Source organism: Arabidopsis lyrata, assembly GCF_000004255.2.
Source record: "Arabidopsis lyrata subsp. lyrata unplaced genomic scaffold ARALYscaffold_2, whole genome shotgun sequence".
Taxonomy (NCBI): domain Eukaryota; kingdom Viridiplantae; phylum Streptophyta; class Magnoliopsida; order Brassicales; family Brassicaceae; genus Arabidopsis; species Arabidopsis lyrata.
The window spans coordinates 4,002,307-4,029,809 of NW_003302554.1; the positions used below are offsets into that span (position 1 = coordinate 4,002,307).

Sequence of the window (27,503 nt, forward strand, 5' to 3'; positions counted from 1 at the left end):
AAATGTTAAATATAGCTATATTATAGATTATAACTCTTTGATTGTATTATTTACAATGGATTGCATTATTAATTATTGATATTAAGATTAAGATTACTAATACTGAATACAGTTGAATATATTTATTTAGAATTTAATTTGATATTTAGTTAAATATTAATGAAAATTTAACATAAAAGGTTTAAATTAACTAATATTGATATTGATTTCTATTTTTTGTTAAAAACATATTATTAATATATTTATGAGTTACCTAGCCAATGGAGATTCTATTTGATAATGAGATTCTCAATTTAAATTAAAATAAATTTACTAATATTATATTGGTGAAATTATCTATGTGAAGAAGCCCTCTTCTTAATACTTGACTTGTTGACGTGGAACTTCCCCTTGTATAAAATACAGCCTTCTCTTTGCCAAGTTATACTCATCAAACATTTTCTAATATTCTTGCTTTTACAAAAATACATTCGATGATTCGATCAATCATGGCCGTTGATTCGCCTCTTCAATCTCGGATAGCTTCACCGACGACATCCGAGAAAGACATGAAGGCTCTCATGTTCATTGAGGAGATGACTCGGAACCCTGACTCGGTTCAAGAGAAGGTTCTTGGAGAGATACTAAGTCGTAACTCGAACACCGAATATCTGAAACGGTTCGATCTTAATGGGGCCGTTGATAGGAAAACTTTCAAGAGCAAAGTTCCGGTGGTTATGTACGAAGATTTGAAGACGGAGATTCAACGTATATCCAACGGTGATCGTTCTCCGATCTTGTCTTCTCACCCCATCAACGAGTTTCTCACAAGGTATGTTAATATTGTTCTTATATAAAATAATCAATGACGTGATTTTGATCACCACAACAATCATATATGTTAATATTGTTTTTTGACCGTAATTAATTTATATATTTTTGTATGTGGCTGCAGCTCTGGAACATCTTCTGGTGAGAGGAAATTAATGCCGACAATTGAAGAAGACATACACCGACGTCAGCTTTTAGGCAGTCTACTCATGCCTGTGATGAATCTGTTAGTATATATACTTTTAACATTTAGGCTCCAATTTGGTATCATTGCATAATCGCATAATATCATAAGTTGCAGAACGAAAACTCGCAGAATGAAAAACCTCAGAATTTAACATTTTTTTTCCCTTTTCCCGTTAAACATTTAACTATATGTCTATATATATTTGTAACGAATTTTTTATATGTAAAATTTGTAACGATTTATTAAATTAACCAAAGAAATGTTTAACTACAGCTACCTGCCGGGATTAGACAAAGGCAAAGGCTTATACTTCTTATTTGTGAAGTCGGAGTCTAAGACGTCAGGTGGGTTACCGGCTCGTCCGGCTCTCACTAGTTACTACAAAAGCGACCACTTCAAGACGTCCGATCTGCAAAACGACTACACTAGTCCTAGGGAAGCCATCCTCTGCTCCGACTCGTCACAAAGCATGTATGCGCAAATGCTATGTGGTCTCTTAATGCGCCATGAAGTTCTCCGACTCGGTGCGGTGTTTCCTTCCGGTCTCCTCCGTGCCATAAGCTTCCTCCAGAATAATTGGAAGGAACTTGCTCAGGATATCTCAACCGGAATCCTAAGTTCTAAAATCTTTGATCCTGCGGTTAACAACCGAATGTCGAAGATTTTGAACAAACCTGATGAAGAACTGGCTGAGTTTTTGATAGGGGTTTGTTCACAAGAGAATTGGGAAGGGATAATCACAAAGATATGGCCTAACACGAAGTACCTTGATGTGATTATTACTGGAGCAATGGCTCAGTATATCCCGATGTTAGAGTACTATAGCGGTGGATTACCGATTGCAAGCACGATCTATGCTTCGTCGGAAAGTTACTTCGGGATTAACCTAAATCCCATGTGTAAACCCTCGGAGGTTTCTTACACAATCATGCCAAACATGGCCTACTTCGAATTCCTCCCACATAATCACGATGGAGATGGAGCATTAGATGAAACCTCACTTGTGGAGCTAGCTGATGTTGAGGTCGGAAAAGAGTATGAACTCGTGATCACGACCTACGCAGGGCTATACCGTTACAGAGTTGGCGACATCCTCTGTGTCACGGGGTTCCATAATTCCGCTCCACAGTTCAAATTCATACGGAGAAAGAATGTTTTGCTAAGCATTGAATCTGATAAAACAGACGAGGCTGATTTACAAAAGGCAGTGGACAATGCGTCGAGGTTGCTTGCAGAGCAAGGAACAAGTGTGATCGAGTACACGAGCTATGCAGAAACGAAGACTATACCGGGTCATTACGTAATCTACTGGGAGTTACTTGGTAGAGACCAAAGCAATGCTCTTCCTAGCGACGAAGTCATGGCTAAGTGCTGTTTGGAGATGGAGGAATCGCTGAACTCGGTTTATAGACAAAGTCGGGTTTCAGATAAATCTATCGGTCCGTTGGAGATACGTGTGGTGCAGAACGGTACGTTTGATGAGCTCATGGACTATGCCATCTCGAGAGGTTCATCGATTAATCAGTATAAGGTCCCGAGGTGCGTGAGCCTCACACCGATCTTGGAACTGCTTGACTCTAGAGTTGTGTCTGCTCATTTCAGCACTTCGTTGCCGCATTGGTCACCAGAACGACGTCATTAGATAAAACTTTATGAAAGATATCAAATTCAAACCGATGCTGTGAAAAACCCTTCAAGTATTAGTGCATCCATTTAAAAACTCTCAACTAAATTATTAATGAATTAAAACCTTATGTACAAAATTTTAATTAAAAAAACTCTTCATTTATAATTCCGCCTAAACATAGCTCGTTTAAAACGACGTGTATGTTTTTTTTAGACTTAACACAATGCAGTATTTGTCCAAAAAAATTATAAATTTTTAAAATTGCTGATATGGATTTAAAAGTTCCAAATCATGTAAAATAAAAATTGATCCTGTTCTTGTGCTTATCTTTTATTTCAGATTCGTTTAATGATTAAAACAGTAACAGTATACATTAATAATTTATTTTTATAGTTTTAGATGGACTGACAAGTACTTAAGAGATTTTTTCTTTAAATGTTTCATTAATAATTTAGATAAGGGTTTAACAATGGATCTACCGATATTTAAGAGTTTTTTTTTTCATTAAAATCCCATATCTAAACAATAAATTTTAAAATATATATATATATAATGGGAGAGTTGTCTCTCCTGTCCACATCATCATCTAAGTCATCCTATTTTAATTTTATGTGGGTTCTACATATTTTATTAAAACAAAAACTATAATTAATTCCCATATTTTGTAATTTATATTATTATATTTCATTGAACAAAAAAAATTACAATAGAATAAATTAAATACTAAAAAACAAAAATAAATATATTTATTACACAAAATATGAAATTTTTTAATAGAGATTGAATAAATTTAAAATTAGATAATTGTATCTTAGCATATAAGGAGTAAATATTCCTATATGACTAGAGATATGAAAAAAAAAACTTATCATAGATTTTAATGATAAAACAATCATTTTTAAGAGTTACAATTATTTAGTAGAGTTACAATCATCTAAAAAATACACATTTAAAATTAAAAATTATAATTATAATGTTAAAGTATCAATTCTTGATACTAATTAAAAATAAGAAGGATTTTGAGTACATATTATTATTTATAATTATAATATAATACAAATAGTTACGTTAATAAACTTTTCTATATTATCAGTGTTTTCTAAATTAAAAAGTGGTGGTTTTTTTTTTAAAAAATCAAATGAATGCCTAAGAAAAGAAAAAAGTAATATTAATCAGTGTTTATGAAATTTTAACATAGATCAAAAAATTTAAGGTGATTTAAAATAAAACAAAAACTATCCTAAATACCACAAAGAAAAATAAAAGAACCCAATCGAATAAGAAACTATGTAATAATAATATTTTCGAATGCTATTTGGAAATTAGAATAGTAATGGTATATTGAAGAGTTTTTAATTAGAAGAAAAAATTAAGTATTAAAAATATTTATTTTAAAATTAGAACAATTTATATGAATTCGTAAGTTACGAATTTTACGAAAATCAACGTTAAGAAGACTATATAGAATCATAATATACGTCAAATTATATATGTGAATTTGTTTTTTGTGTTTTTCAAACGGTCAAGATAAAGTGAAAACTTTGATGTTGAAATCTGATATTTGTGAATATGAATGAGTCCATATATGATATTTTTTATCTATAAAACAATTTTACATGCAACAAACATGGTCAAAGAGACTATATGACAAATATCTTCCGAGATTTTCTAACGTTCATTTTAATAGAAAGATAATGCAACTTATAAAAAAAAATTCAGTATCAAAAGATATGAATAAAAAATATATACAATCTATCTTGAGAACTAATTCATAGTCGAATATATTATATGTGAGCCAATATAAGGTGAAAAGAGAGTAGATGTCGGGAGACGACGGGTGAATTATAGAAGATTTTTTTTTTTCCATCCAATAACTTTATAATTGCATATGTTCAGCATCATTGTTTACAATAGGGTACAAGAAAATTTATAGTGAAAAGTGTGAATAAATATTTACTACTATGGAAAGATAATGAAAATGAGTAAAGTAAAATGTTTTAAAATTCAGTCAAATTGATAAAAAAAATTAAATTAAAACCCTGCGCAACGCGCGGGTGCACAATCTAGTTTGAATAGTTGGGTTCTGTAGTAAATAAGAAAATCATGACATTAGTGAAAATTGAAAATACATGGAGATTTTTTTGTTTAGATAATAAAAAGTTGATGACAAACTCCAAAAAGTAAGAAGTAGTGTTTTGAAAAGGAGATGGGTACATTATATTTGAACTTAAAAGGATATAATTTCTACAAATTTTTCTAAGAGAGTACACCTATTCAAATTAATATTAAAAATATACTATTTTAATAAATCTCTGCAACTAATATTATAACTAAAATTTAAGTAAGGATAAATAACTTTAATGAGTAAAGGAAATAATTATTTTTTCATCAATATTAAAACAAATAAATATATTTCAAAAAAAAATTTAAACTCAAAAGTATACCAAAACTTGATAATAATAGATCTTAGTACAATATAAAAGCATAATAAATACTACACAGATATTTTTGTTTAATTACTATATTTTTTATGATTGGACAAAAATGTTAAGGAACTTTAACTTAGCAATCATGTACAAGAAATATAAGTAACTCCTAATTGATATATTCTTCGCAGTTGTTTAAGATCGAACCCGTCACCAAGAACTCGAGAGAATAATATCTTTCTCTCGATCGTCCTCTGATCCCGCCATCATCTGCCAACTCCCACTTGTATAAATTCAATTCCCAAAACCCCATCCGACGAAATTGACTGACTAATTTTTAATCGGAAGATTTTCCGTTAACCTAACCCTAACCGGAGAGATGGATTCGATTATATGCACGGCACTGGATGAAATCTGTTCTCAGGGAAACACAGGGATCGCTCTCGTTTCTTTATGGTCACGTCTCTCTACTCTTTCTTCTTCCGTCAAGGTTCATGTCTGGAGAAATCTTCTCACGATCCCTCAGCTCCAATTCAAGACTAAGAACACTGTCTACGGATCATCAGATACTTCGATTCAACAGCTTGACGATGCACTAAGACTCGATTTAAGGATCGTCGCTAATGAGAACTTACGAGCTAACTTCGTTGGCTTGTACGATACTCAGTCGAATAACACTACTATTCCCGCGATTCAGCGACGTGTTCTTGAACGTTTGGCTATTGCTAGAGACAATGGAGATGCACAAAATCTGCTTGCTAAAGAGTTTGGTATCGATGGAAGGAACTTCTTCTATAGTGTGAAGCAGCTTGAATCTCGAGGTTTGATTGTTAGGCAACCAGCAATTGTGAGAACTAAAGAAGTTGATTCCAAAACGACTTCATGTATTACCACCAACATGATATACTTAACTCGTTACGCCAAGCCTATGGGTTCGCAGCAGAGGTTTGAGATTTGTAAAGAGGACTCTATGTCTGAGCATGAGGCTACTGCCGCCGGAGATAGTTTGAAAGATGATACGCTTATTAACGATTTTTTACCAGCAATGCAGGCAGTTTGTGATAAGCTCGAAGAAGCTAACGAGAAAGTTAGTAAACTCAAGCATTCTTTTATCAAGCTGGATCTTTCCTAGTTTGTATAATGTATACTATTTTCTTGTAGTGCAGGTTTTAGTTGTCTCGGATATTAAGCAAGACCTTGGTTATATGGGATCACATATAAGGCATAGAGCTTGGAGAAGTGTAATATATCTTTTTTTCTTTCCCTTAAGGTTGAAGTGTATAGATTCATGTTCAACTAGAATAGTCTGAATGAATCTTCTTGTGGTATAACATCAGGTTTTTCGCCGGTTGATAGACTCTCATGTAGTAGAGGAGTTTGATGCTATGGTGAATAATAAGGTGATCTATAATCTGCATCTTTTGCCAATACATATGCTGGCCAATTGCTCTTACTTTGTATTTCTGTTCTGTTTTGTTTGGATATAACAGAAACAGTTTTTTTTTTTTTTTTTTAATGTGGATTGTCTATTTTTGTAGGTTGAAAGATGTCTCCGTTTGTTAAAAAGATTTTCAGCAGAAGATTTTAACTACTCTAGGAAAAAGCAACTCCTAAAATTCGGAAGGAGTATTCAAAAAACAGAACAGACTTTGGAGCTTCCAATAGATAATCAAATTTATGATATGGTTGATGCTGAAGGTTCTAAAGGCTTGGCTGTTATGGAGGTATTCATTTGATAGATTTGGCTAACAGTTTTTTTGGAGAAAATTACTTATTCGAAAGAGTAATCTTTTTAGTATTCATAAAGTTATGATTGACTGTTGTATTACAGGTATGCGAAAGACTTGGGATTGATAAGAAGAAGATCTATCCTCGGCTTTGTAGTATTTGTTCAAGAGTCGGGATGCATTTACAGGCAGAAAGCCACAAGAAGACTCGAGTATTTCGAGTTTGGACTTCTCGTCATACTCGGTCTGAGTCTTCTGATAAAGCTGAAAATATTAGAGGGGAAAATAATGATTTTAGTACACCTCATGGTACCGGTGGATTGGCTAAGACCTCTACCGAACACAGTTTTAAAGTTTCAGATGCTGACATCTATACACCTACAACGTTAACTGATTCTGAAAGGAATTCAGGAGCCAAAAGAAGAAAGGTGGTTACACGTCGTAACTTACAAGAACCATTCAATGAGATCGGTGATAAGGTTGTTGAGGATGCAATGGGGTCCCCTGATTTACCGAACTCGGCTAAATCAAAAGTGCAGCAACCTCATGCTACTATCGAAAACTCTCGGAGAGAGCAGAGAATACTTGAGCGCTTAAATGTACTTACTGTTCTCTTTATCCACTTTGCTTGTTATAAACGTTTTCTCCTTTTTTTTCCTTCTAACTGACTATTTGTTTCTTCTTTCTTGGCTGGCCAAAGGAGGAGAAGTTTGTTTTGAGAGCGGAGTTCCATAAATGGCTTCTAAGTTTTGAGAAAGACAGGAGCCCTAAGGTTGATAGGAAAACCATTTACAGAATTCTAAACAAGCTTCAAGAAGAAGGGCTCTGCAAATGCGTTGGTATTCGTGTTCCAAATGTAAATGATTGTGGTCGTAGTCGTTGCTTTGTGATAGTTTTGCATCCATCTGTTCAAGGATTGAGTCGAGACGTAGGAAATGAAATTCATGAAAGGATTAGGTCTTTTGAATTAGAATTCCGTGGCCAGAGATTATCGAAGAGGAAAAGCAACGAGACAATTCCAGTATTGAATGTCGTTCAGAGAGGTAGAACTAATGCGGATTTAGATGCGCAAGCTAGCAAATCAGGAGTTATGCGAGTGAAAGGGAGTGTTTTTGCAAAGATGGTTCGTGTGAAGCTTCTACACTGTTTCCTTTGGGACTATTATAGTAGTTCTTTGCCTGGCTGGGACAATGCCTTTTCTTCTATACATGATCATAAATCTGAGAATTTGTTTTCACTTAAAGATGCTTTTAGAGCCATGCCACTCCAACTATTTGTACAAGTTGTTGGATCTACTCAGAAAGCTGATGATATAATGAAGAAATGCAAACAGGTTATGCGTCTTTCTGAGATTTCTAGCGACAAGTATAAGCTTCTAATGGATACTCGTGCCATTGGGGTATTATCGATGCTTATTGATATTTTACGCCGGTTAAAGGTAATATCAATAATTATATGACACCTTAAGTACTGTATTTCATATATGTGCAGTTCAAAAAATGAATAATTCTGTTGTGTGTGTCTATTTTAATTTTGTAGTTGATTCAGATGGTAAGTGATAGACTCAGACGTGACGAGATTGAGGAGAAGTATGCTAATTTAACACATGCAGTGGAGCTTAAACCTTATATAGAGGAACCTTTGTTTGTTGCTGCTAAATCCGATGTCACGTCTCTTGATTTTCGTCCTCGTATTCGGCATGACTTTATTCTATCAAATAGAGATGCTGTTGATGAATATTGGCTTACTCTAGAATATTGCTATGCTGCTGCTGATCACAGAGCTGCTAAGCAAGCATTTCCGGGATCTGTTTCTCAAGAGGTATAAATGCAGATCTTCTATATCATAGCTTATTACATATACAACAATTGAGTCCATGAAACTACAAAATATCATTGAAACTCTGATCTGCTATCATCTCCTGTGATAATAATTTTCAGCTGCCTATTATGTTATGTTTTCAGAAAACAATTTCTAACTGTCTGTTTTTTTAGGTTTTTGGTGTCCGCTCTTGGGCCTCAGATAATGTCATGACAGCGGAACAGCGTGCGAAGCTCTTACAGTGTATTGCAATCGATGAAAAGGAAAAAATCTCATTCAAAGAGTGTGAGAAGATTTCTAAGGATCTGAACCTGACCATAGAGCAGGTAAAGATATGTTTTGTGCGTTGTACTTATATATATTATGTGGAGAAAAATATTTGGGACCTGGTGGTAGTTTGGCGAATAGTTTCCTAATGTTCCTTGATCATAGAGATCATGCCACCATGAGAACCTTTATTTCTTCAATGTCTGATTTAAAGCTTTATCATCTCTGGTCCACGAACAGAGACTAACCTGGATGTTCTTATACTTATTGGTTGTCACGCCAGGTTATGCATGCTTATTACGCGAAGCATGGAAGACGCGTGGAATCAAAATCAAAAGATAATAGTCCTTCATCTTCCAGGAAAAGAAAAAGAGCATCTCTTGTAAAGACTAGAGGAGAAGGTGTCAGATCCATAACAGTAGATGGACAGAAGGTTCTAAATTCTGAAGCCATTGATGCCTCAACTAGTGAGAATTTTCAAGATTCATTACAAGATGACCAAACCCCCATTCCAATGCATCGACAAGAAAATGCAGAGATAAGCGATTTTACTGAAGATGAAGGTCAGTGTTGTTCCATCATCAACCGGCATGCAAGTTCAAAGACTAGATCAACTCCTTTACAAAGATTTTCGTGGACAGATGAGGCAGACAGGTAAGCTTGACACATCCAATAAAATTTTAGTAGTATATCTCTGTGTTTTTATGAATGATGATCATATATCAAATTGGTTCTTGTTGAAAACATTATCTAAAATATGTTATTATATCTCTGATTGATATATATATCTCTGACACAAGTTTTCTCTGGTCAGGAAATTGTTGTCTAAATATGTTAGACACCGTGCAGCTCTTGGGGCAAAATTTCATGGAGTAAATTGGGCTTCAGTTCCAGAACTACCTGCACCTCCTTTACCTTGCAAGCGACGGATTCAAACATTGATGAAGAATGATAAAGTTCGGAAGGCGGTCATGAGGCTTTGCAATCTGCTCAGTGAGCGTTATGCAAAACATCTAAAGACGGAATCCGGTTGTGTTGAGCATCGTAAAGATGAAGGAAAATGGGATGACTTCAATGAAAAGAGTATAAGTCAAGCCTTTAATAATGTTCTTGAGCTCAAGAAGATGGCTAAACTGCTGCCCTCTAAACGGAGGAGACCTGCAATTCACTCAGAGGACATTCAAACTTTTTCTATGGATCAAGTTAAAGATACATCTCGACGAGCTGGACATTATCGTCTTCATCAAATTTTTAAGCATGTAGATGAAAAGGACACTGGTAGTGTACAAGTGCAGAAATCTCTGGTAGTATCTACTGCTGTAGAACTGTTGAAGCTTGTCTTTCTAAGCATGCCTACTGCACCTGGTATGCCAAATTTGTTGGAAGATACCTTACGACGATATTCCGAGGGTGACCTCTTCACCGCCTATAGCTACCTCCGAGACAGAAAGTTCCTGGTTGGTGGAAGTGGTGGACAACCATTTGTGCTTTCTCAAAACTTTTTGCATAGTATTTCAAAGTCACCATTCCCGGTTAATACTGGGAAAAGAGCTGCCAAGTTCTCAAGTTGGCTTCTCGAACACGAAAGAGACCTTATGGCTGGGGGAGTCACTCTTACTTCAGATTTACAATGTGGTGATGTTTTAAATTTCTTTTCATTGGTTGCTTCTGGTGAACTCTCTATATCTGTATCCTTACCTGAAGAAGGTGTTGGAGAGCCTGAACATCGAAGAGGTTTAAAACGTAAAGCTGATGACGTAGAAGAATCTGAAACTGATAGTGCTAAGAAATTTAAGCTATTAGGCGAAGGTGAAAGCAACGTCCGAAAGGAAAAAGGTTTCCCTGGTATAGCAGTATCTGTTCGTCGTGTAAATCTACCAATAGCGAACGCAGTAGAGTTGTTTAAGGATGATGACTCTTGTTCTGGTGAACTTCATTTCAAGTCGGGAGAAACAAATAATCGCTGTGGTTCTGATAATATGAAAGAACTATTCAACTCTACTGATGCTACTGTGATACCAGGTAGTTTAGGTGATTCTCCTTGGCAAGCAATGGCCAGTGTTGCTAGTTGTATTATGTCCGGATCTGCAGATGAGCAACTTAGTTTATTCAGTCCCGGGGTTTTCGAAGCAGTTTCCAATGCCCTTCACAAGGCTGGTGACCAAGGTCTAAGTACTGAAGAAGTCCACTGTCTTATTAATATTCCAAGTAAGCATCAGGCTAACCTCTTCAACACTTTAGCATATGTTCGCGTATTTTTTAACCTCTGTTTATCCATCTGCAGGCCAAGAAACTTGTGACTGCATTGTAGAGGTACTTCAAACATTTGGAGTAGCTTTAAAGGTTTGTCTTACCATCTCTTATCTTACAAACACTCAACGTTTACTAGTTTTACATTGCTGGACTATGGACTCTGTTCATGTTTCATCATTTTACAAGTAACTTGTTAACCAGATGCTATCTTATTCAGGTAAATGGCTATGATAATTTCCGTCTTGTCCAATCGCTCTACCGATCAAAGTACTTCTTGACATTGGAGGATGGAGGAACTACCAAAAATGGTCAACAGTCTCTACCAGTAAACTACCTAGAGAGGGCTTTGGAGGAACATACGTCAAAAGATGCTGTCGCCAGCGGGTACAGTACTTCACAAGAAAAGCGTGAGCGTGTCGCTGTGAACAACGTTCACAAGGTTACAATTCTTAACATTCCCGAAACGGCACAAACAAGCGATTTGCACGAAGCATCTATCAAATCTCCATCTGTAACTTTTGGACCGGGTATCGAAAGTGAAACAAAGGAATCAACTTCTGAGAATTCGCTACCTATGGCTATATTTCCATGGATAAACGCAGATGGATCAGTAAATAAAGTTGTCTTCGATGGACTAATTCGCCGCTTTCTTGGTACCGTGATGCAAAATCCCGGTATACCAGAGGTAAAAGACTTCTCTATTTGCCACCTAATAAGTTCGTACCGTTACGATTTTGAGCTCTATGGAAATACTAATCAAAATATTTCATTTTGTGGCAGGACGAAATCATAAACCAAATGGACGTACTAAATCCTCAGGTAATATACAATCTTTCTCCTATGGTTTCATATAGTAAAACTGATCATATATAACCTCTTAAAGCTCTCTGATAACATTCTGTATTTTTTTTTGTCAATCTCAGAGCTGTAGAAAGCTTATCGAGTTGATGACACTAGACGGGTATGTGAAAGTGAGGGAAATGGTGCAAACTAAATTCACCGGTCCTCCGTCTTTGTTAACCGGTCTTCTATTTACCGGTCACAGAAAACCGGAGCTTATCAGCCGCAAACACTTCTTTGCCAACTCCAAGGGACTCTTTGCCTTGTAATATAGTAAAAATTAAAAAATAGTAGGTAGTAATTATTTATTTTTGGAAATTTTTTAATTCATGAAATGAAGTTTTGTCTATTGGAAAAATTGAAAATAGTGAGATAAAATTAGCATCTCTTATATTGATGTATGATTTAATATTCATTTTGAGGTATAAATAGTGAGGTTATAAATCTCTGGGAAAACAGTCAAAATCAACCCCAACTATTTCCATGAGCTTTTTTCAATCCAAACTCTGAACTTTTGTACTTATCAACCCAAATGCACGTAAATTTTAAATAACAAACCTGAACTATATAACTATTAGCAAATTTCAACATAATTATTTTTGTATTTGTTAATGTCGATTGGAATTGCTAAGTTGTAATAGTCTGTTCTTTTGTGTATGAATCATTCCTTTTATTCAATTGACTAAATGTTACATAATTTATATTTGTTACATTATATAATAACGGGTATATGTTGAAATTAGCTAACAGTTATATAGTTCAGGTTTATTATTTGAAATTTATATGGGTTAGGGTTGATAAGTGCATAGGGTCAGAGTTTGGGTTGAAAAAGGCCGCATGAAAATAGTTGGGGTTGATCTTAACTACGCAACACAATCTTCATTTCCTACGTAAAAAGTGTGAATTCGATAGCAACTCAAAGACCCCACTTTGAGAGAAATAACCATTACAGAAACTAAATCAAGAAAGGTTCGTTATTTTCTACCAACAAAAGTTCAAAACCCAATGGATACAACAAGCTGATATAATCTCAAAGCCATAAGCATAATGATTACAATCGCTCTCTAAAACAAAGATTAAATAGGTCTAGATTTAAATTTTGGAATCTTTGCAAACATTTCTTCCCCAAGCTCTGCATTCTCAACATTTTCAGGTTCTTTCGATCTTGTAATTGAAGAATTTCCAAGAAAGGAGTACATGAAAAGGAAAAGGAATCAGAGGAAACATCAATAGTTTATTACATGTGGAAGGGAGGCATGAGGCAATGACAAGTCTTGGGTGCTATGTTTTGATATAGCATCATTGATAACTCTATATATAAATATTAATTTATGGATTAATTAAAATTAAAATCTCTATAAAATAATACATTTTTTATGTCCCAATATAATTAATTTGTTGAGGTTTGATTGTATATGGCATTATTCCTTTCAATTAAGTGTAAGAATTATCCCAGCCTCTACATAAAAATCGTGTTTTCCTTAATCCCCTTATTATTAAAAGGGAAGTACAAATTGAAAAATGGTCAAATTTAGCCTCAATTTCAATTTCAATTTTGGATTTTGTTCTTTGTTAATCAAAATCGACAAGGGCATTTTGGTCATAAAGTTTCATTAAACTTTAAGAGATCCGCGTGTTAATACTCGGGTGGGTTAGGAGTAATTAACTCTTAATCACATAGTCAAGTTCTTAATCGGGTTTAGCATCCACATAAGTCAATCTAAGCCGTTCAAATTATTTTGTAAATTTAGTTCATTTTTGGTATCTAAATATGAGCATATTCGATCATAATAACTGCAAATTCAATGTAATTATCTCTCATAATAACTACAAATTCGATCATATATTGCCTAATCCCAAAAAAATCGTAATTACTATCTCTCATAAATATAATCCTAACCATAACCAACTCTACAATATTCATCATTTATCTAAATATAGCCAATCATTCAATTCTATTCCAAATTCGAATATATTTTGTTAATAGTATCTTTGATTTTATGCTTTGTCTCCAAGATATTCTCCTAGATTTTAAAATTATTGGAGCCAAAAACCCTAGCATCCTAGAATGCTATAAATATCAACGTCATTCTCATTTCCAATCCATCACTCAAATTCCTCTAACCTTAGCATCCTTCTTATTTAGATATCACAAATGGCTCAAGCAATTGCTTACCTCGATGACATCAAACCATACAAAACCACTTGGAGAGTTCAGGTCCGTGTCCTTCATACCTGGAAGACATTTACCACAAAGTTTGGTGAGACTTTCGACATGGTTCTGTCTGATGTCAAAGTAAGAATTCTTTGACATGTCTATATTAGTTCAATATATTAAAATAAGTTGTCTAATGATATACTAATATATTTCTATTTCTATGGTAGGGCAAGAAGATCCATGCGTCTGTGAAGAGAGAGCATCTCAACCGTTTTGAGAAGCTCATGGTTCCAGGAGAGTGGAAGGCTATTGAAAACTTTGGATTGACTTATTCAACTGGTCAGTTCAAAGCAACTGATCATCGTTACAAAATGGGCTTCATGGCGCAAACAAGAGTTGTGAGGATGGATCCATTGTCTGATTCTTATTACCTGTCATTGACTCCTTTCAATGATGTTTTAACTGCTGGTCTCAACCAGAACTACTTGATTGGTACATTTTCATATTAGCTATATTTTCATTTTTATCTAATCCTTTATGCAATATATATTGACGTTTTGATATTCTCTTTTGGTTCAAGATGTTGTCGGTCAAATCGTGAATGTTGGTGAAATGGAGACTATCGACGTGCAAAATAAACCTACTAAAAAGATTGATTTTGAACTGAGGGATCATACGTAAGTTTCATTCATTAGTTCTGTCGGCATTAAAATTAAATATGTCTTATTTTTGAATCTAATATTGCTATTACAATATTTAGGGATGAAAGGCTACCCTGTACTCTATGGGGTTCATTTGCAGAACAAGTTTTCTCTGCCTGTGAAGCTTCTGCTGGTGAGATGGTCATATGTTTGGTGAGATATGCTAAGATCAAGACTTACAAAGGTATTTTGTTTTGGTATTAATATCATACTTATAGTTTTTTTAAATCTTTTAAAAATTGAGCTGCTGACACTTTCTTTATGTTTTGCTTTCTAGATGTAAGGAGTATCTCCAATGCTTTCAATACATCTCAGATCTTGATCAATCCAGACATCCCTGAGATTGTTGCCTTCAAAGAAAGTTTACCAAAAGATGGGCTTGCTCTTACTCTTCTTGAGTCTAAACCAAAGCAGGAAATGATCGAGCTGACTACAGGGGATTTCTATCTTCAGTTTCCTAAGAAGACCATCAAAGAAGTCGCTGAGATGTTTGATGTAATAGTTCTTTTTTTCTATTACATTCTAATTTGATTGCATAGTTTATTCTAACCAACTTTTAAATGTTCCTATTTTCAGACTGGGAGGGTTAAGGTGCTCTGTACAATATATGATATTGACAGAGATTGGTCGTGGTATTATATTGCCTGTAGGAAATGCAATAAGAAAGTGTCTAAGGTTGTCACAACTTCTCTCAAGCCACAATTCTGGTGTGACTCTTGCCGATCACCTGTGTGCAATGTGGTTGCAAGGTATGGTTCATAATCTACTGATATATTAATGATTTATTTGTTACTGAAATGTCTAATTGTAACGATGAACTCAACAGGTACAAGCTACATGTTAAAGTAATGGATTCAACTGGTGAGATGAAGCTGATGCTTTTTGATAGTATGGCTTCTGAGATTGTTGGCTGTCCAGCAAACAGTCTCCTTGATGGATCGTTCGATGAGTTTGAGGACCCAGAGAACCTACCTGATGCGATCAGACATTTGACTGGTAAGACATACCAGTATCTGGTCTGTGTGGAGAATGAAAATGTGTGGAATGGACTGGATACTTATAAGGTATCCAGAGTTCTTGCTAATGATTGTGTTGGAGAGGAAGATCTACCAGATGATTCAATTGATCAGGTATGGAATATTATAAATTTTGTCTGAGGTCCTACCCCCTATGATTTGAGAAGAATTCGATATATCAATAATCCTAATCTTATTATGTTTTAGACTCAGGGGAGCCTGCTGCTTACCTACTCTGGAGAGCCTTCAGAGACTACTACTCCATCTTCTAAGAGGAGTAGTGACAGTTCTCTGTCACCAGCTGATAATTCCTCTACAACTAAGAAACTTTGTCTTGAGTCAATCAACGTTGTGAAGATAAAGCAAGAGAAGGGTGTGAAGACTAATGAAGATAAAGTCGATGGAGTCAAGCTCGAGTGTGTTGCTCTGAAGCAGCATGAAGAGAACACTGATGAAGACAAAGTCAATTTGGACAAGCTCAAGGGTTCTGATGTTAAGCAGAAGAACAAGAATATGAAGTAGTTGACATCCAACAATGTTTTTTCTTTTTAGATTTGTGTTTTCAATAAATGGTTTATGTTAGCAGTTTACACATTTGCTTCTGTTTTCTAAAATTTGGAATGTTATTTGGTTTTATTGATTTTTCTATTGGTTTTTATTACAGTTAATATCTGTTGTTTAATGTTTCTTTAAATGTTTCTTTAATCACTGGAAAACATACATCAGTGTTCTTATTATGTTGGTTTGATATTTCTCTAAAAACTTTTTCTTAATTGTATAAGTTTTTTCATTTGTTTTTTTCCCTATTGGTTCTTTAAGTTTTTAAGTTGAATTCTTCATCTTAATTCGATATATGATGTATAAGATATGTTCCAAGAAGCTAAACATTCACGTATAGTAAAAAAAGACTTACTTTTATGGTATTCTTCAGCATGTATTTTCCAACTGCACCATAAGGTTAATGCACCTAATCCTGTCAAAATGAATCAAATATGTAATTTTTACGGTTTATTGGACCAGGAGTAAGATACAAATATTCTCCTCTTACCAAATACACAAAGAGTAAATATATTAATATTTCAGAAAAATAATAACAAATATACGGTTTAAAGAATTAAAATCTTACCGGTGAGAGAAGTATGGAAACTCTAAATCTATCAAATCATTGTTATTATTACGTTTCCATTTTCAATGCTAATGTCAGTCCATATGTAATCATCACTTATAGATAATATTGAACTTTTATTGTTTTTTTAGGCTTAAACGTTTCATATAACTGCTAAGGAACTTCTCTTCATAAATATATAACAAGATCTCCACAGAATTAGTCATAGGGAAACCCTAAATCTAAAAACATTTTCCGCAATTCTAAAAGTTGCTGTAACGTATGGAACCTCATCATTATCTTTCTGATTTGAATGTTCATTCAACTAGATGGTTGGTGCATGTGAAGATCTTAAGTTTATGGAAAGAACCTACTTCTTCTTGGAGGACAGAGATCAAAATGATATTGGCTGACGAGAAGGTATAAAATTCTATGACTTATACGTTTCTTGCTCTTTTTTATAGAATGTTTCTTTGTTTTGCTAAAACTCATGCCAAAATTTTTGATTTCAAAAGGGAAACAGGATCGATGCAACCATTCCAAATCGCCATTACCACTGGAATTTCCTGGCTGTATTGAAACCAGGGTTATGGTATCGCATGTCTGACTTTGAGGTTGTGCGCCCTGATGAGAAGAAAACCAAATATTCTTGCTTCCCAGTCGAAATCAAATGCATCGCAGACACTACCATGTGGCCTATTACTGTAAAATGTCCTTACAGTTTTTTTGATTTTGTTTTCCCACAAACTGTTGAATTTGCACAGGAAGAGGAAAAAGAGTTTGTGACTGGTAAGAGATTTTTTAATGTTAGACAGTTTTAGATTATAAAAACCTTACTGAACTCTTTTTTATCTTAATATCATGTCCTTAGATGCTATTGGTGTTGTCAAGGCTGTGACTACCATCAAACGGTTTCCTTATGTCTGTCAGAATGGAGGGACAGATTATGAGTCAAGATATGTGGCTTTCAAGTTAGTGGACTATGAGTAAGTTTGACTTCAATTAAGTTTGTAAAATCCATTGTTGTTATTTTCATATCATTTGAAATTCTTTTTTTACATAAAAGTTTTGTTCAAACATACTATAGGGGTTTGGAGATCAAGTGCTGTGCTGTTGGTAGGTGCTGTGAGTTGTTTGTAAACAAATATGCTCAACAGATTAGTAAGATTACTTACAACTACCAACCTATAGTCGCTGTTCTCCGAGGTTGGAGAATCACAGAGGTTTTTGGTAAGTTTTTCTATACAACTTTCATGAGGATAATTTGTTTTGTCTATAGTTCAAGGGTTATGATATTAAGCAGAAGAACAAGAATATGAAGTAGTTGACATCCAACAATGTTTTGTCTTTTTGGAGTTGTGTTTTTAATAAGTGGTTTAAGGCAACAGTTTCAACATTTGCTTCTGTTTTTTTAAATCCGGGAAATTTGTTTTGTTCTATTGGTTTTGTTTTGGTTTTCCTTACAGTTCATATCTATTGTTTGTGTTTGTGTTTGTGTTTTTATATAAAGGTATCAAGTTAGCGGTTTTATTCAGTCTAAAAGAGTATTGCTCAGTCTAAACAGAGTACTTCTGTCTATATTTGTTATTAACTATACTGCACTTTCATCCATGAATATAGGTTCAAATGTTTTAATGAGTGAACATGGTTGTTCCCAGATCTACCTAAACCCAAGGTTTCCGGATGTAGATGTCCCAAGATACATGTAAGATTCAATTCTAGCTTATGATTCAAAAAACTACCTTCTTTTGTTGTGTTTCTACACTCACTCTTTGTGGAATTTACACAGTCATGATTTCATGGAGATGCAAAGAGCTGACGATGACAATGTCATGATGGAGGTGGTTGCAGAGAACCAGTAGATGTTCATTGCTGTTTGGTGGAGGACCTATGTTTAATTATGTTCTGTTTTATGTTTTCGTATTTCAGTTTCAGTATTGAACTCTTTTGTTTTTGTTTATGCAAACATTTGGTAACTAAGCTAGGACCCGGGTTCATATGTAATAAGTCAAACTTTGATTTATTACGTATACTTCTATCTATATCATGATAGATTCAAGCTATTTTCTAAAACTTTTTGTTTTACTATTCTAGAAAAAAATACATTTTTACGAAGCTTTATTTATCATTAACCATTATATGGTAACTTACTACAACTACTACATACAATTAAAAGTTTATCAAATTGAGAATAACTAACCTTTCCGTATGATAAGTTATCTGTTCCTTGCGTAATGGGACTTACTCATCTTATTGATCATAACCTGTTAATAGGAAATAAAATATGAAGATTTCTTTAACTAATTAATTATAGATTCCTTTTTTAAAGGTATATAGCAACGAGATAATATTCTTTTTTGGCATTAAAATATATCAAGAATATCTAATTGATTCTTGACAAAACAGACTTTATTGTTAGCAAGATATCAGACCCTACATGTTTAATCGTCTAATCTTTGAAACAATATTGATTATTTGATTACAGAAACGTTTTCTAAATGAAGAAAAGAAATTCATTGGTTGATAAAGGTTTAACTGACGTAACTCCATCTTCTAAGAGGAAGTGTTCTACACCTAAATCCAGAGTTATAAGTAATTTGCAACAACCTAATTCATCTGAAAAGCAGACATCAGTTCCTGTGAAGTCAATATTTGGTAGGGTATTTACAGACATAACAAATTTGACTCCTGTGGTGTTAGAAGAGTCTCTTTGTCCTAGAGGGAAAAATTTATCAGTAACTGATACAGGTAAATCATTATATTGATCATTCTGCTAATTTTATGATGTTTACAGTTTTGCTTTATGTTTTTCTAAATGTACAATTTAGAACTTTATAATTGTTTTTTAGGTTCACTAGATGAGAACTCATATCTAACACCTGTTTGTGTTAGACAATCATTGTCTTCTCAAGAACCATACTCTTTATGCTCGGTTCCAATTACTGCATCCATTCACTCCTCTCAATGCAAGGGATATATAAATTCAACTGGTATATTGATAGTACATTTTAACATATTCGTGTTTTTTTTTTTTTTATATAAATCTGACTTATGTATTAAATGTATCCTATAATATACTGCAGAACTTAGTGAATGTTTGATAAATGATGGAGCAAATTTAACAGATATACCAATTAAACAGTCAACCTCCTCACTGGCCAGCAAGGATTTCCTAAGTTCTATCAGATCCGAAGCAATCAAATGTGATCAGTTTTTATCAACATAGCTTCATTTTTTTCAGCTTTCGTTAGATAGTCTTTTTTATCGTACTCATATAATTATTCATACACAATTTTCAGCAACATTGGCTGATGAAAATGTTCAAAACCTTTCATCAGTCAGAATAAGTCAATCTTATGCTCAACTTGGAGCAGATACCTTTTTATCCGACATAAGAAGAGAAGCTACAAAAAGTATGTTTTTAGTAAAGTTTGGTTTTTGATATTGTATTTTATTATTCAGCTTATTTCACATAATATATATGTCCTAAATCTATTTGCTTTTTGGTTAGACACCATCATTCAGTCTAATTCAGGAACCCAGACCTTAAAGTCAGCTAAGAAGAGAGCACCTAATAGGGTGTTAGGAGACATATCAAACAAACCTGATAGAAGAAGACGGCATGAGCCACTTGGGAGCAGTGTATTATATTCTGCACAAAACAAAGAAAATTATACACCAAACTGTGAGTATATATTTGATTTCATTTGCAAATATTAATATCAATAACAAAACCTTTATATGACATTAGACATAAATTTACCATTTTATGCAATTTGTACAGTTGAATATTCAGAACAGCAACCAAAACAAAGAAAATCTAAGAAGACTCCAAATTTGGAAGATTGTCGTGTAAATTTATTTGACTCCACACCTTTTGAAGGTAGTAATCATCTTCTATATAGTTTATATTTGGCTTTGGATTTTTAATGTATACTAATAAAAGTTTGTTGTCAAACAGAAGAAGAAATTTCTGATCTAGAACAGGAATATGATGTGAGTAGTCAAGAAGATATGGGTTCTGATAGCAGTTCTGGATATGAAACAGAATTATCAGTTGAAACAGATGAAGTAATACATGTTCAGAATAAGAGGGGAACATGTAGTAAAGGGAGAAAAGGAATTAGTCTTAAACGAAGAAAATATACTAAAGGAGCATCTAACCACATAAAAAGAAAAACAGGTTACTATCAACCAAACTCATATGTCCATAATTTCAGTGTTTACATATAAAAAAATTATTTATTTGTCTTTATTTTATTTCTTTTTCAGAAGCTCTCATTGACATTCCTTATTTAGATCACGGTGATCCAAAATGGAAATGTCAATACTGTGGTGCTATGATGTGGTATGATGAGCGTGTTAACAAAAGAAGAAAAAGCAAGAAACCAAAATTCTCTCTTTGCTGTCTTCAGGGAGCAGTTAAATTGCCATTTCTTAAAGAAGCACCTGAGTTAATTAGAGAATTGCTGAGTAAGGATGATGCACTAAGCAGGCATTTCCGTGAGAATATCAGAGCTTACAACATGTTATTCAGTATGACTTCTCTTGGCGGTAAAGTTGATAGATCTAATCCTTTGTTATGGCTTATCTTAATCTGAATAAGGAGAATGAGTTTGCTAGACAGTTCACTTACGCAGAGATTCCTCAATATTTCACTTGGGATGGACAGAATAAGCAGTGGAAGCTTAGGGAAAGAGGTTTCTGTATAGGGAGAATAAACTATGCCTCCATTAAAATGGAACCAGAATATTACATGAGGATCCTTCTTGGGATAGTAACTGGTCCAAAGAGTGATGAAGATATCAGAACATACAAAGATGTTGTGTATGAGACATACAAGGAGGCATGTTTGGCACGTGGTATTCTAACAGACGATCAAGCTTATATTGATAGTATAGTGGAAGCAAGCTTATTTTTCTTTGGAGATCATCTTCGTAATTTCTTTTCTATGATGCTTCTGGATAAATGTCTTGCAAGACCGGAGTATGTGTGGGAAATGTGTTGTGGAATTTTAACTGAAGACATCGAAACAAAGAAAAGAAATCAGTACAACAATCCAGGTTTGTTGAGATACAATTTTTTTCCGTTGGTTTGCTTGCTTTCCGTTTCTGTTATAATGAAATAGTGTTTTTCTTTTTTACTCCAGATTTAGTATTAACTGATGCTGAGAAAAGAAATTATGCTCTTCAAGAGATAGAAGATTTGCTGTTGTGTAATGGGAGTACTCTGACAGACTTCAAAGACATGCCTAAACCTACTCAAGAAGGTATAGATCATTCAAACCGTTTCATTACAGAAGAGAAAAATTATAACCGTGATAAGTTGCGAGAAGACCATGATGAGTGGGTTAATAAGATGACTTCTGAGCAAAAAGGCATTTATGATGAGATCATTGGTGCTGTTTTAGAAAACAGTGGAGGTGTCTTCTTTGTTTATGGATTTGGGGGAACCGGTAAAACTTTTATGTGGAAAACTCTATCTGCCGCAGTTCGAATGAGGGGTTTGATTTCTGTCAATGTTGCGTCTAGCGGGATTGCTTCTTTGTTGTTAGAAGGTGGTAGAACTGCACATTCTAGGTTTGGCATCCCTATTCATCCTGATGATTTCACAACATGTCATATCGTGCCTAACTCAGACCTTGCTAATATGCTTAAGGAAGCATCTCTTATCATATGGGATGAAGCTCCTATGATGAGTCGTTATTGTTTTGAGTCATTGGATAGAAGTCTAAATGATGTTATTGGAAATGTCGATGGAAAGCCATTTGGTGGTAAAGTTGTTGTTTTCGGAGGTGATTTCAGACAAGTACTCCCTGTAATACATGGTGCTGGTAGGGCAGAGATTGTTTTAGCTGCATTAAATTCATCTTATCTCTGGGAACACTGCAAGGTCCTCACTTTGACAAAGAACATGCGTCTTATGGCTAATGATTTGGATAAAGATGAGGCAGAGAAAATTAAAGAGTTTTCTGATTGGCTCTTGGCCGTTGGTGATGGTAGAGTTTCAGAGCCTAATGATGGTGAAGTTCTCATAGATATTCCAGAAGATTTACTGATTAAAGATGTAAATGATCCTATTGAAGCTATTATCAAAGCAGTTTACGGAGAATTGGATTTGTTGCAGCCTAATAATGATCCTAAATTCTTTCAAGAGAGAGCTATATTGTGTCCAAGAAATAGTGATGTCAACACCATCAACGACATCATGCTTGAGAAACTTAATGGTAAGAATTACGTTTTAATACTATAATCTTTAACTGTATATGTATAAGAAACTTATCTAACAAATTTTCCCTAAACAGGTGAAGCAATGACTTATTTAAGTGCAGACGATATTGATCCTCAGGATGGTGCTTCATTGAACAATCCTGTCTTCACACCTGATTTCCTCAATAGTATCAAGCTTTCTGGTTTGCCAAATCACAGTCTCAGTCTCAAGATTGGTGCACCGGTTATGTTACTGAGGAATATTGATCCAAAAAATGGTCTATGTAATGGTACTAGATTGCAGATAACGCAGATGGGTAATCATATACTTGAAGCCAAAGTGATTACTGGAGATAGAATCGGAGACAAAGTGATAATCCCTAAATCTCAGATATCACCTTCAGATACCAAATTGCCTTTTCGCATGAGGAGAAGACAGTTTCCAATATCTGTGGCTTTTGCAATGACAATAAACAAAAGCCAGGGACAATCACTTAAAGAGGTAGGGATTTATCTTCCTAGACCAGTATTTTCTCATGGCCAGCTGTATGTTGCCTTATCAAGAGTCACTTCCAAAAAAGGTTTGAAAGTTCTTATTGTGGATAAAGAAGGAAAAACTCAGAGTCAAACAATGAATGTCGTCTTCAAAGAGATCTTTCAGAACCTAAGGAATTAGGATAGTTTTAGTTTTTTTGCTTCTGTTATTTAACTTTGTAGATGTTTTGTATTGTTTTTTAGAACAGCAAGTTCCTTTCCATAGTCATTTTAATCCAAACATAATCAGACTCTCTGCAACTACAGTAGTGTAAGTTTAAGAGTTCATTTCTAGACAACAAAATCAAGAAACCTTAGTTCAATTATAACTCCGATTGAGACAAACAACAACTTCAATTTGTGTCTACAACTGAAAAAACAGATCCAAAACTAACCTTATAGAAATGACAATTGCTTTAAGTGTTGTCGATTTGCAAAATTTGATCTGCAAATGGTTTCATTCATCCTCTGTTCTTCACTGATCCCCTCTCCCAGATTTCTAACAGAAACAAATTCATCATCTCAAGTGCTTTATCCGAATCCTATATGAAAAAGGTAATTGATCACAGAATCTAAATTATCTTGAAACAATTCAATTGAATTAGAATGAAGCTTACATCATAAGAAGAATTGGCGCAGAGATGTGAGCTTATGATCTGATTATCAGCTTCTTCGGTATCATCGGTAAAGCTTAAGCGTGTCAATGGGTGTTAACTCTCGGTGGAGAACGAGAATCATCGTTCTCATATGTTTTTTTTTTTTTTTTTTTTTTGGTTTTTTTAATTTATTTAAATACACAACTTATGTGTCTTTAATTTTTAAAAAAACATAATTTTAATTTTATTTGTTTACTTTATCTTCAATTTTTTAAAAATTTTTAATAAATGTTAGAATCTTTGTTATGCTAAAAACAAATTCTCTTCAAAACTATATAGTAAAAGAACACTTATAATCACAAAAACAATTACACCACTTTTACTATTTCACATTTTAATATCTACTTTTACTTATATTAACATTACAAACCCATTTTATAATTAATACACCTATTTAAATATATTAAATCACATTCTTCTAAGTATTACATAACAACCAACCAATTAAAATACCACTTATTAGTTAAAAATGATTTAATTTAAAAACCAAGTTTATACCAGTTGAACATAAAACATAATCAACTACTTAATAAGAAAACCGCACAAAATCTACGCCCGCGGGATACCGCGGGTTAAATCCTAGTTATTTATTTAAAGGATGATATTTTTCTTACTTTATCTGTGAAGATTATTTTATCATTACAATTATAATATCTAAGCTTTTTATTACAAGAGACTTAATAGAATGTGACTATATAATATAGAAATCAGTATTGGTACTTTTTATCAATAGCTGGTAGCTTTCTTCACTCTAGTCATATAAGTCAATTAAATCCACATGAAAAACACATGAATAGATTTTTATCCGCCTTTTTCTTGAGAACCAAATCATCTGCACAACGATTCTTACACAAGTAGCAAATCGGCCGAGAGAGACGGTTCGGAATCAAATCAAATGTCATCTTATTACCCCACATGCACTTCACTAAACTGTATCCAGGTCTTGAATGTAGAAGATTTTTAAATACACATTCAGTATGCAGAGTAGAGACACAATCATTGCATCTATAGAACCAACCTTTTAAATATATTTCCTCTTCGCATATCCCACAACATGTAGAATTCACATTTTTTTCACCGTAATGTAAGTAGAGAGGATGGTCATCGTATTTGTGTCTTACCGATGTTGGTAGAGTAGCGCATCTAAAGCATAGAATGTAGCCGTCACAATCCCTCACATCACTACAACGTAGATAAAGGGTATATTGGACCACGTATTGACAAACTTTACACCTCATGTCTTCCTTTTTTTCTTCGGGAGATACAAATAACCAATGAGGATGACTTTCATGTTTAAATTCATTGGATATAGAAGCACATCGCACATCAATTCGATGAAGAAAATTGCCATACGCAAAACCGGTGCAATAACGTAGACAAATAGCACACCAGAAATAGTTTTCAAAGTAAGAGCCATACCTACCCGTATGATCCACTTTGGCAATCAAAGTCAGCTGGTCTGCGCTAACCCCGTGTCTTTTCTTACGAGGGAGATTAGCGCATGCATCATGAAGAATGAAATCACATTGTGTACATTTGTAGCTCAATTCAGAATATAAGGGCATGGTGCATGCATAGCAATGTTTATCTTCCTCACGTGGGAAGGCATCTTCCTCAAGTCTTACTATTGATATTGAAGCCTCCAGATTGTGTTCATGGCTAAAATGTTTTATTAGGTTTTGATCTATCACTTCGAATGGCTTACTTTCATCTTCTTCGGGATACCCTTCGAGATCTCTCCCATCCCAAATAGAATAACGTTTTGTTGCACATTTTGAATGAACAACATAATTAGGGCAAATCAAGCAAGAATATGCTCCACACTCTCCATTAACAAACTTGCGGCATACACCGCATATCCACTTCCCAGGGCCAAGAGAACGAACATAAGAGATACGATGGTCATGTCGATTGATGCATATAACACGTGGAAAGTGGAGGCATCTTCTATGGACGATGAAACAACATTGCTGACAAATACACGGGTATTGATCGGTACTGCACAACCCACACGCATCACAAGTGAATGAGAGCTTTATAGGTATTTGTTGGAGTTCATGCTTGTGGTCTTTATCTTCGTTAATGATCAGAGGTTTTCTCGCACAAGGTATACATATGACAAAAGAACATTGTGAACATTGATAATTATACTTCGTCGTGAATCCTGTTTCACATAGAGAACAATAACATGGGTTGATGTCGTAGATGTACCTTGCGATCTTGAGAGGGTGTTTATGACGAGAAGGAATGGTGGTGTTCATGCATTCCTCGTGGACATAAAAACTGCATAAATTACACATGTAGCCTGACTTGTTATCATGGTTTTTTTCGTAACACGCAAAACATTTTGATGAGACGTTTGTAGGATTTAGAGGAGAACTATTATAGTGATAGGGGCATTGTAACCAATCCATGCTTGCTATGTTGGAACTTGCTTTTTCCCTTTTTAAGGAAAGAGTTTTGGCTTCTCTCTTCTCTGTTTCTTCTTCTTTTGCAGGAGATTTGTTGTATATTATAGAGAACAATAAAAAAAAAAGGAACAAGAAATAAATTATTCTCTTGCATCGATTGGATAGTAGATTTTATAGTTTAAGTTGTCTTGAATTGGAACATTATGATTAGATTACTTCTTTGATACCCAAAGCATATACATAACTTTACTATAAATATAATCGAGTCCTTTGCGTATTGAACGACCCCATAGTTATAGAGATTCTTATTTCATATAGATCAATATTCCTTTCCTCTTTTTGTAATTATATGTATATCAATTCAAAGCTAATTTTGAAAAATATATTTTTTTTTTTTCCTAAGCTAAACTTATAATATTATTGAATATATATATATATATATATATATATATATATATATATTAGACACTATATAAAATAATATGTAGAGTGACAAAAAGTTGTATAAGATCTTATAATTTTTCTCTTTCATGATCTCAACTTCAAAGCTGCATTTTATTTACAAACGGTTTCTTTATGAATATGATTTTACATTTTCTAAAATAAGCTTTTTGGTAAATTATTACACACAATGCCATTATTTTCAAAAGAAAATAACTAAACACATTAAAAATATATATGGAATAGAAAATTACTTATATCCATATATCAAAAATATTCTAACAATAAATTTTCTATTATCCATACAATCAAAC

The 27,503-nt window shown here is 34.0% G+C and overlaps 5 protein-coding genes and 1 long non-coding RNA gene across 6 annotated transcripts; 4 read left to right on the forward strand and 2 right to left on the reverse strand.

The window, feature by feature from the left end:
- Window positions 1–486: 486 nt before the first annotated feature.
- On the forward strand, window positions 487–2,789 carry LOC9322745 (indole-3-acetic acid-amido synthetase GH3.4). The gene is made up of 3 exons (XM_002886633.2): window positions 487–811; window positions 935–1,036; window positions 1,271–2,789. Exons 1-3 carry the CDS (start codon window positions 489–491, stop codon window positions 2,637–2,639), a joined length of 1,794 nt encoding a protein of 597 aa, XP_002886679.1. The 5' UTR covers window positions 487–488; the 3' UTR covers window positions 2,640–2,789.
- Window positions 2,790–5,120: 2,331 nt separating this feature from the next.
- Window positions 5,121–7,496, forward strand: LOC110230636. Its single transcript, XM_021034056.1, has 5 exons — window positions 5,121–6,137; window positions 6,217–6,291; window positions 6,388–6,450; window positions 6,589–6,774; window positions 6,882–7,496. Exons 1-5 carry the CDS (start codon window positions 5,430–5,432, stop codon window positions 7,443–7,445), a joined length of 1,596 nt encoding a protein of 531 aa, XP_020889715.1. The 5' UTR covers window positions 5,121–5,429; the 3' UTR covers window positions 7,446–7,496.
- Window positions 7,448–12,421, forward strand: LOC9322746. The gene is made up of 9 exons (XM_021034055.1): window positions 7,448–8,215; window positions 8,317–8,598; window positions 8,772–8,924; window positions 9,149–9,519; window positions 9,680–11,073; window positions 11,150–11,208; window positions 11,336–11,803; window positions 11,899–11,937; window positions 12,042–12,421. Exons 1-9 carry the CDS (start codon window positions 7,868–7,870, stop codon window positions 12,225–12,227), a joined length of 3,300 nt encoding a protein of 1,099 aa, XP_020889714.1. The 5' UTR covers window positions 7,448–7,867; the 3' UTR covers window positions 12,228–12,421.
- Window positions 12,422–13,820: 1,399 nt separating this feature from the next.
- Window positions 13,821–24,435, reverse strand: LOC110230633. Its single transcript, XR_002333764.1, has 6 exons — window positions 24,299–24,435; window positions 24,077–24,223; window positions 20,543–20,590; window positions 19,139–19,202; window positions 16,747–16,806; window positions 13,821–14,193 (listed from the first exon to the last, which is right to left on the reverse strand). It is a non-coding gene; the product is annotated as an uncharacterized LOC110230633 (long non-coding RNA).
- On the forward strand, window positions 14,102–16,467 carry LOC110230632 (replication protein A 70 kDa DNA-binding subunit B-like). The gene is made up of 8 exons (XM_021034046.1): window positions 14,102–14,254; window positions 14,344–14,608; window positions 14,697–14,793; window positions 14,877–15,001; window positions 15,095–15,312; window positions 15,394–15,566; window positions 15,644–15,947; window positions 16,041–16,467. The coding sequence occupies exons 1-8, from the start codon at window positions 14,114–14,116 to the stop codon at window positions 16,353–16,355; spliced, it is 1,638 nt and encodes a 545-aa protein (XP_020889705.1). The 5' UTR covers window positions 14,102–14,113; the 3' UTR covers window positions 16,356–16,467.
- A 352-nt stretch (window positions 24,436–24,787) lies between the features above and the next one.
- On the reverse strand, window positions 24,788–26,826 carry LOC110230697. The gene has a single exon (XM_021034249.1). It carries the CDS (start codon window positions 26,749–26,751, stop codon window positions 25,102–25,104), a length of 1,650 nt encoding a protein of 549 aa, XP_020889908.1. The 5' UTR covers window positions 26,752–26,826; the 3' UTR covers window positions 24,788–25,101.
- Between the last annotated feature and the right edge of the window lie 677 nt (window positions 26,827–27,503).

Bases quoted from the DNA above. Each gene is read 5' to 3' on its own strand.
- LOC9322745 (XM_002886633.2), top strand. From the start codon at position 489: ATGGCCGTTGATTCGCCTCTTCAATCTCGGATAGCTTCACCGACGACA. The intron at 812-934 runs GTATGTTAATAT...ATGTGGCTGCAG, and splicing joins ATCAACGAGTTTCTCACAAG to CTCTGGAACATCTTCTGGTG. The intron at 1,037-1,270 runs GTTAGTATATAT...GTTTAACTACAG, and splicing joins CTCATGCCTGTGATGAATCT to CTACCTGCCGGGATTAGACA.
- LOC110230636 (XM_021034056.1), top strand. From the start codon at position 5,430: ATGGATTCGATTATATGCACGGCACTGGATGAAATCTGTTCTCAGGGA. The intron at 6,138-6,216 runs GTTAGTAAACTC...CTTGTAGTGCAG, and splicing joins TCGAAGAAGCTAACGAGAAA to GTTTTAGTTGTCTCGGATAT. The intron at 6,451-6,588 runs GTGATCTATAAT...CTATTTTTGTAG, and splicing joins ATGCTATGGTGAATAATAAG to GTTGAAAGATGTCTCCGTTT.
- LOC9322746 (XM_021034055.1), top strand. From the start codon at position 7,868: ATGCGAGTGAAAGGGAGTGTTTTTGCAAAGATGGTTCGTGTGAAGCTT. The intron at 8,216-8,316 runs GTAATATCAATA...TTAATTTTGTAG, and splicing joins ATATTTTACGCCGGTTAAAG to TTGATTCAGATGGTAAGTGA. The intron at 8,599-8,771 runs GTATAAATGCAG...CTGTTTTTTTAG, and splicing joins CGGGATCTGTTTCTCAAGAG to GTTTTTGGTGTCCGCTCTTG.
- LOC110230632 (XM_021034046.1), top strand. From the start codon at position 14,114: ATGGCTCAAGCAATTGCTTACCTCGATGACATCAAACCATACAAAACC. The intron at 14,255-14,343 runs GTAAGAATTCTT...TTTCTATGGTAG, and splicing joins TGGTTCTGTCTGATGTCAAA to GGCAAGAAGATCCATGCGTC. The intron at 15,948-16,040 runs GTATGGAATATT...ATTATGTTTTAG, and splicing joins CAGATGATTCAATTGATCAG to ACTCAGGGGAGCCTGCTGCT.
- LOC110230697 (XM_021034249.1), bottom strand. From the start codon at position 26,751: ATGGATTGGTTACAATGCCCCTATCACTATAATAGTTCTCCTCTAAAT.